This window comes from Vespula pensylvanica, chromosome 11, assembly GCF_014466175.1.
Source record: "Vespula pensylvanica isolate Volc-1 chromosome 11, ASM1446617v1, whole genome shotgun sequence".
NCBI lineage: Eukaryota > Metazoa > Arthropoda > Insecta > Hymenoptera > Vespidae > Vespula > Vespula pensylvanica.
The window spans coordinates 5,064,103-5,073,277 of record NC_057695.1 but is presented as its reverse complement, the minus strand read 5'-3'; the positions used below and the strand labels follow the sequence as shown (position 1 = coordinate 5,073,277).

Here is a 9,175-nt window from a genome sequence, read left to right as displayed (position 1 = left end):
AAGAAAGAAGAAAAAAAGAAGAAGAAGAAAAAAAATATAATCACGGAGAGAATCCGATAATAAAAAGCTTTGAAAATAACGTGTTGAAAGAATGAAGAACCGAATTCGATATCTCCGGTCAACTGTTGGGGTCAAACAATCTACATGATACAAGTTGGACACTCAAAGTCTACAGAAGTAACAGGAACGACGTCCTCGTCGTCGACGCCGTCGTCGTCGACCTCCTCGTCGTCGACGCCGTCGTCGTCGTCGTCGTAGTCGTCGTCGTCGTCGTCGTCGTCGTCGTCGCCGCCGTAGTCGTCGTCGTAGTCGTCGTCGTCGTCGTCGTCGTCGTTGTTGTCGTTGTCGTGGTCGTCGTAGTCGTCGTCATCGACGGCGTCATCGGCGTCGGCGTAGGATCTCAACATACACGCAGTTGGTCGCGGCGCCACCACTGGCCGGCGGCTGTCAGTTAGAAAGAGAAGGAGTGGATAGGGGTTCCGGAAGGTGCGGGGTCGGCCCTGCGCGCAGCCTCCCCGGTCCACCCCTTGAGAGATTCAGTCGTCGTGCGGCAGAGGAAGACCGAGGGTCGCCCGGTCGAACGTCGAGGTTCTTCTATCTCTCTCTTTTATATCCTTCATTCAATCTCTCACTCTCACTCTCTCTTACTCTTTCTGTCTCATTCTCTGTCTCTCTTTCTTTCTCTTTCTTTCCTTTTCTCTCTCACTTATTCTGTTTCTCCCACTCTCTCTCTCTCTTTTTCTCTCTCTCTCTCTCTTTCTGTCTGTCCGTCTGTCTGGCTCTATCTCTGTCTATCTATCTCTCTCTTTCTCTCTAACCGTACACCCATCAATCAATCGGTTTTTCTCGCTCTCCTAGCAAACGAGAGAGATGAGAAGAAACGAACGTGTATTAGTGCATCGAGGTAGCAGGTGCAAGTTTAGTTCTTTTCGATGAAATCGACGAGGAAAAGTCACTAGTCTCTCTCTCTCTCTCTCTCTCTCTTTCTCTCTCTCTTTCTCTTTCCGCCTATCTATCTTTATCTCTCTTTACTAGCACATATGGTGAAACGTGTTTTGTTCGAGCTTCGAATTGTGAAATGAAATTGAAGGGGTGTCTGGGCTATTTATCTCTCTTTCTCTCTCTTTCTCTTTCTCTCTTTCTTCCACTGATCTTACATGTGCTTCCTCTATCCCTCTTTCTCTATCTCCATCTCTCTCTCTCTCTTTCTATCGAACTGGTATTATAAAAGGGGAGAGAGAGGGAGAGAGAGGTGGGGGGTTTAAAAGGGGTAGGTGATAGTGCTTGTGCCTGGTGTATCTCGTGATGATGTCTGTCAGAGTATACTAGTGGTGGTAGTTGTAATAGTGTTGGTGGTGCTGCTGGTGGTTTAAATTTCAACCGCGTGCAGAGGTTCACCTACGTGAGCCATTACACGGGTCCTCGGCTTTCTCACTGCTTGGAAGTATACGAGTGAAAGAGAGAGAGAGAGAGAGAGAGAGAGAGTGTGAGAGAGTGAGAGAGAGAATGGTCACGGTCCAAACGAGGATGCAAATTTTGAACCTCTTGGCCACGTACTTTCTCTCTCTCTCTTTCTCTCTCTCTCTCTCTCTCTCTCTCTCTCTCTTTCTCTCTTTCTTTCTCATCAACGAAACCTCTCCTTCTCTTGGCTGATTTTTCTCCGAGAATCTGTACTCATCTACGTGCCGGTACGACGAGATTCGAGATACTAACGCCGGCGTCTTGTACGCTTTTAGGTACTCGTCAACGACTAAAGCCGACGCAAAGTACTATAGAACGTGATAAAGGCGAAGGAAAAGAAATTTATGATAAGATAGGGAATGTAAAAAAAAAAGAAGTGGAGATGGGGTTGGTCGGGGAGAATTGGGACGACAGGGATGAAAGATAAAATGAATAGAATTTCGAAGACGTTTCTTTCGAATAGTAACTTTTTATGTTCGATACGTTTTTGCGATAAGATGTATGTATTTTTCTTTCTCTTTTTTCATCTCTTTTCTTTTCCTTTACTGTCTCTTTTTCTTTTCTTAAAATTTCTTTTTTTATTTTTATTTTTTTCTTTCTTCGTTCGAGATCCTGAAAGAAGAGCAAAAAAGTCTTTCCTCCTCCCCCCTTTTTTCGAAGGGCTTTTCTTCGTGTGTCGCCGAAAACGGCCGACACCGAACGCACATCTTATAAAGGGAACTTGCATTTCCGACGGACGTGAGTAACATTCGCATGTTCGAATACGCTTTACCAAAAGAACGGTTCGGATCGGATCCGATCGGATCGGATAGGATCGAATCGAATCGGATCGGTTTCTACTCTCTTCCCTGGTACCCCCGGAAAACGTGAACGTTTTAAAAAACACCGTGTAAAAGGGTATCAACCGTTTGTCTTTTTTATTTTTCTTTTATTGTTTCTTTTTTTTTTTTTTTTTTTAATTTGTTTTTCTTTTTTTCTTATATTCCATATTTTTATTTTTTTCCTTTTTTAAAGAATACTTTTGAAAGGATATTCGAACAGGTATACACAGACGCGTATCTGCAAGCGGAACGATTAAGTATTGTCCCTGGATGAAAACATTTTTATTCAAATTTTTTCACATCGCTTTCGTACATTTGAAAAAAATTTTTTTATAAAATCTAAACGATCACATATTCAAGATTCGCGTTGGATGAAGATCGGCTCGATTATGTCATCGATCAAATTTAATATTTTCTCCATCGAATTTTGCCGCGGAATTTATTGTTTCTTTCTTTTTTTTTCTTTTTATCTTTTCTCTTCTTTATTATTTGTCAAATCCATCATTCGTTCTTGCATCGTTCGTTATTTTCTTAAGAGAATATATACGTTTAACATAAGAATATATACTTGTAACTCATGTAACTATCATGATTTGCTTATACATTATTTAAAATCAATTCATTTTATTAGATGCAGAGAGATTTTTTTGGTAAGAAACGTTACGAATTGCTACCGTATGGCATCGATCGTTCGAGGTCAAACGTTTCTCGTCTTCTTCTTATACTTCTTCTTCTTTTTCTTCTTCTTTTTCATCTTCATCTTCACGAACTCGTTCTAGTCACCTCGACACTCATCAAGATCCACTGCTCTCAAACTACGATCTCGAACTTACGCGAACTTACATTCTCGTTCGTTTGTTTTACGAAATTACACAACTTCTTCTGAGGATTTACAAAAAAAAAAGAAAAGAAAACAAGAAAAAAAAGAAAAGAAGAGGACAAACATATATTTTTAAACCTCCATAAAGTATTCGGATTAAGGAGGATCATGTATCTTGATATATTTATTTAGTTGCTCGTTTAACAAATTAAAGTAATTGCTAATTACTTAACGATCTACAGAATACTTTGTGTTACTTAGGGATCTAATATCCTAGTTATTTTCTAATTTGATTTACTTTGGTATCTAATATCCTAGTTATTTACTAATTTGATTTCTCCGATATCATAGTAAACAAAACTATAGATAATTTTTAATTTTTTTATTACTTTATCACATCATTTATATTTGAACGAAACAAATAAATTATTTTATAAAGAATTAAAAACAATAACTGTTAAATATATATGAATAATTCGATATCAATTTTCGATCATTCAGACTTCAGGATGGACGTTAATTTATTAACTATCGGATTACTTTCTGATTTAATTTTATTAAAAACTATAACAAACAAATATAAATGTAATTGCTAATTCTCCTTATAATTAATACAATCTATTTTAAAGTAAAATGATTTAATTATTTTACAATGAGTTTAAAAATATGAAGATATAGTATATCGATGATTATTCTATAAAGCTTTCTAACATATATATTTATATATATATATATATACATTTATTTCGTGATTTATATCTTAAAAGTCACAAGATCAGAAAATAATTGTTAATACACTTTGTCATATTAATTATTCTCAAACGAACAAATGAAAATTATTTTTATTTTATAAAGAATTTAAAAACATTAACCGATAGATACGATCAAAATACTTTTACCCTTTTTTCTATTCTTTCTATTTTTGTTTTGTTTGTGTTTATTTCCCCCTTTCTCTCTTTCTTCTTCTTTTTATTCTTTTTCTATTTTATTTCATTCTCTCGAAATTTATCGAACATGGCACGTACGTAACTTAGTCTAGGGAATGGAACAAGCCGGTTCACGCTAGCGAATTTGTTCGAGCATTGATCATGGTATATGTCTATATGAGAAAGAGAGAGAGAGAGAGAGAGAGAGAGAGGAAGAGAGAGTAGTGGAAATCCGGTCGGAAGGAGAAAGGGTTGCCGGTTTGTTTTGCGCTCAGTTCGTTCGTCGAATAGAAATATAGCTTGGTGTTTTTTTCCCTGGCACCGAGTTGCGTTTGGCGTGCGATCAGGTTACGAGAAGGATGGGAAACAAGTAGTACAGAGAAAGAGAGAGAGAGATAGAGGGACAGAGGATAGGAGAGGAGAGGAGAAAAAACAGACACACAGTAGAAAGCTCTATGCTTTGGTGGACGATAGAAAGAGAAAGAAGTTTTTTTTTGTTTGTCCCTTTTTGTCGCTCGTTGCAAATGAGATCCACGCGAGAAAGGGTGAAGGTAGGGTAGGGGGTAAGTGGGAGTAAGGTACGGGGGTAGGATGGGTAACTCCGAGTGCAGCTTAAGCGCGAAAAGACTCGCTGGAGAGTTTCATTTTCCTCCGCTAATCAGGGACAAGTATCTCGAGCTTTCGAGTAAACCGAAAAAATCGTGTCTGAAAAACTCACGAGATCCAGAGAGAGAGAGAGAGAGAGAGAGAGAGAGAGAGAGAGAGAGGAAGATAGACATATAGATAGATAAATATAGAAAAGAAGAAAAGGAATGTATGCAGTTATTTTCGAAAACGAATGAAATTTCCTCGCTTCTTCGTACCGAGCTACGTCTGGTATTTGAATTTTGATCTACTTGTCAATAAAATCTATCAATGTGGAATCCGTTAAGGTGACGAGATCTTTCATGTAAAGGGGAGAAACTGAAATAGTAAACTGAAGAGGGATAAATGTGGGAAAAGAGAAATGTAACGTCACGCAAGTAGAAAAAAAGACTAGGAGGATACAATGAGAGAGAGAGAGAAAGAGAGAGAATAAAACAGACATATATATATATATATATATCAAGAGATGGAGATATAGAAAGAGAGAAAGAGAGAAAGAGGAAAAAGAGAAACAGAGAGAGAGAAAGAGAGAGAGAGAGAGAGAGAGAGTTTCGAATCGTTATTCGAAGTAGTAGTGTTTCTCGTTTTCCTGTCGGCCTGGCGATCGTGGTAAAACGAAAACGTGCCGTGTCCCGTTGTTGGTCTTTCCAGAGAAAGAGAGAGAGACAGAGAGAGAAAGAGAGAATCGACCGAGCTCGCCGTTGGATATATAGAGAGGTGTTCTCTCAACGATGCCAGGCGTCGATAGACGCCAAGAGAGACAGTACGATAACGTCGACGAGGAACAACCATCACATTTACGAGGAGTATCAACTAGCACATACGTACATACATACATACATACATACATACATACATATATACGTACGTACATCCTACAGGAACGCGAGAAACATCGTTCAAGCCATCGTTACTTTTCCAGCCTCGCTGAGAAGAACGAATGGAAGAAAGAGTTTGATTGAGTATAACGATAGTTCGATGTGCTTGCTTTGAGGAGATAAAGGAGAGGTGTAGAGGGAAAGAAAAAAAAGAAAGAAAGAAAAAAGAAAAGAAAGAAAGAAAGAAGAGAAAAAAAGAAAACAAGGGTAACGACGGGAGTTAACAGAAAAATAGATCAACTTATTATTTCGAAGCACGTGTTAATCGAGGATCTTAGAGAGATTGTTATATGGTCGATTAAATTGAAAAAGAAAAAAGAACGTATATGTACACGTACACGTATACACATTCTTTCTGTCTGTCTCTCTCTCTTTCTCTCTCTCTCTCTCTCTCTCTCTCTGTCTCTTTGCTAAAAATCGAGGACAACGCGTATACTCCGAGTTTCTTTTCTTTCTCTCCTTTTCTTCGCCTTGTAAATTTTTTTCCATTCCCATTTCTTTTTTTCACCCCTTCCTTTTTTTCTTTTTCTTTTTTCCCCGTTCTTTCTCTCTCTTTTTTTTTTCTTTCTTTCTTTCTTTCTTTTTTTCGAGATTCTCACGTTCACAGAGAAAGCTTCGGCAGGCTCTTTCGACCGGACGGACACGATTCGACGCCCGCCGAGAGTGAAATGGATGGGAAAAGTACGCTCGAATCTTAAGCCCTCTCGTACTTGCTCATGGTGCACAGTTCAAGAGGGAATGGCAGAGAGAGAGGGAAAGATTTAGAGAAAGATAGAGATAGATAGAGAAAGAGAAAGGAAGAGAGAGAGAGAGAGAGAGAGAGAGAGAGAGAGAGAGAGAAAGAAGTTGTAAACAGCGTTTTGTAACCCACGTCACGCGGAATCGATATCCAGTAAGAGCCAGCCACCGCCTGGTAGCTAGCCACTGTTACTTGGACTACATGTACATATATATATATATATACACATATAATACATATATATATGTGTGTGTATATATATACATATCTACCTAGCTACCATAGACAGAGCAGTTCTTCCTTCGAAAAATTTTCTTCCCTTTTTTTTTACTCTCTCTCTCTCTCTCTCTCTCTCTCTCTCTCTCTCTCCCCCTCTCTCTTCTATCTTATATTCTACGAGAAAATTGTTGGATAAAGGAAGAAGAAGCAACGAAGGAGCCTAATGTTTCTCAACGACATGGGACTGCTAATGTTCTTAGCCGTAACGGCCTCCATCTTGGGTCACTGCCAAACTGATGAAAAAGGTAACGTATGGACTTATTTCTTTCTCTTTCTCTCTCTGTCTCTCTCTCTCTCTCTTTCTCTCTCTCTCTCTCTCTCTCTCTCTCTCTCTCTCTCTCTCTCTCTCTCTCTCTGTTTCTTTCGTTTATTTCTAACGAAAGATATAAAGAAACGAAAAGTTTTACTCTTTATGAAATATAAAGAATGGAGAATGCAAGAAGTAGTAATCGAAGCTTAGTATGTCTCTTTTTTTTTTGTCTCTCTTTTTTTTTGTTTCTTTCTTTTTTCCTTCAATCTTTCTTTCTTTCGATGGCAAATGAAAAGTTTCAGTTTCCTTAGAAAGATGAAGTCTCCCGAGTCTCACAAGGTTGATTAACTCTTTGTGGTTCTAACTTCACTCTGAATTCACATCTCGTATTGATAATGCAATTACCTTTCTTTCTTGAAGTTTTCTATTTTGTTTCTTTTTTTTTTTCTTCTTTTGGTCTTCATTTACTTTCTTCTTTTCTTTTTTTTTTATTCTAAGAATCATTGTGAAGAATTCAATGAGATTATGATTATTTTAATCTAAAGTGCAAAGAAATTGTTTACTTTTACAATATTTAAATTGAAATTATTTATCTATTGATTAATTTATTTATTTATCTCTTATTAGTAATCCAGAATTCGAAAGGTTCTAAAAATAATTAGAAATTCGAAGGGTTAATCCATCTGGTCGAAGTTGAAATAAAAAATAAAAAAATAAAGAAAGAAGAAGGGAGAGAAACTAAAGTAAAAAATTAAGGAAATGAAAAAAAAGAATTAAAGAAATAAAAAAAAAAAAACTAGGATAAAAAGATTCTTTCGATCTCTCGGATTATCGTACTTTGAACTCCCTTCAGACGGTTCGATTTTCTCTCTTTCTCTTTCTCTCTCTCTCTGTCTCTTTATCTATCTATCTCTTTATCTATCTATCTATCCATCTATCTATCTTCTCTTTTGATACTGAAAAACTGAAGGATAAGAAATCTGAAGCGACTTTTTCTTACTGGATTTCTCGACAATGCTTATTATAAAAAAAAAAAAAAGAGAGAAAAAAAAGAAAGAAAGAAAACGAAAAGAAACAAAAAGATAAAAGAAACGTTAAATTCTTTTTACAGTGGACAGAGCAATAGTATATCGAAGGGTTTCTCGTTTTCCGATTGAACGCATTTTCATGTCTTTCGTTTATCCTTATCATGTAATATAGGTCTCGTTAATCCGTTTATACAGCTTTTATCGTGTTACAAACGAATGGATAATACCAGAAAATACACTATAATCGATATTTCACGTATTATCAAGGTATGAACATTAAAGGAATGTCGAAGGTTGAGAATCGATTATAAAAGAATCGAAAAAAATTCTTTATTCGAACGAAGTTTAACATAATGAATAATTTATCCCGTTGGATCATATATCAAACTGGGAGTACCTAGATGGCGAATGATACGATAACTAAAGAAAGGCCATTATTCTCTTGTTCCCCAATTAACGCGGAAGATAATCGAGATTCTCGACCATATCTTTGGGTGGATGATTAATTTTCATTATTATGGTATATTGTCGATATTTTTAATCATCGTTTTCGATTATCAAAAACACGATTGGATAAAGAAAAACAATTTTGTCTGTACGATCAAAATAATATACATCATTTATTAATTATATAATTATCCCAAAGTATATATATATATATATATGCATATTTGATAATGTAATAATTATTATGACACAGTGAATATGAGCAATTCCGATAAAATACTTAAATAACAAAATTAACCTGCCAAACAAACAAGTAACCAGACCGACAGTTTATTTTGCATTCCCAATTTTTTATTTTTGTTTCTATTTTTTCCTCTTCCTATTTCTTTTTTTTTCTTTCTTTTTTTTTTTTTAGTTGTTTGTTATCTTTCATTTCTTTTTTCGTTTAATCATGATCGACAGAAACGAACGATCAAACGTATGGTCGGCCCACGGGACATAACCCAATGAGAAACCGAATAAAAACGTCACCGACGTATTTAATTATGCTAACCGAGATAGGACGAGTAACACGTCACGAAACTGAAAGGTTTCGTTAATAAACATTTCAAATACGGAGACAATTTATCTATAGGGACATGGAGTTGAACGAACTTACAAATATCTCGTAATGGTTTTATTCGGATTTAGATAAGAAAAATAATGTTTTTGTTTTACTACGTATATTTTTTTCTCTCTTTTTTTTTTTGGATTTTTGTTCAATTCATTTTTGTTCCTACCTTTTCTTCTTCTTTCTGTTTTTTCACGATATTAATTATTTATGCTTATTCGAGTATGATAATAGTATGCGTTAAGAAAAATTTGTCCCTCCACCCCTTTTT

At 36.2% G+C, this 9,175-nt stretch overlaps 1 protein-coding gene across 8 annotated transcripts in view; it reads left to right on the top strand.

The window, feature by feature from the left end:
• Nucleotides 1-553: 553 nt before the first annotated feature.
• The window catches only part of LOC122633160 (chondroitin sulfate proteoglycan 4), a 74,107-nt gene continuing 65,485 nt past the window's right edge, over nucleotides 554-9,175 (top strand). The window contains exons 1-3 of one of the 8 annotated variants that reach the window (XM_043820745.1): nucleotides 557-588; nucleotides 6,159-6,232; nucleotides 6,708-6,814. In XM_043820745.1, the coding sequence (XP_043676680.1) occupies nucleotides 6,733-6,814 (82 nt within the window). In that variant the 5' untranslated portion in view covers nucleotides 557-588; nucleotides 6,159-6,232; nucleotides 6,708-6,732. The other 7 variants (XM_043820740.1, XM_043820746.1, XM_043820741.1 and 4 more) reach the window with 7 other exon arrangements.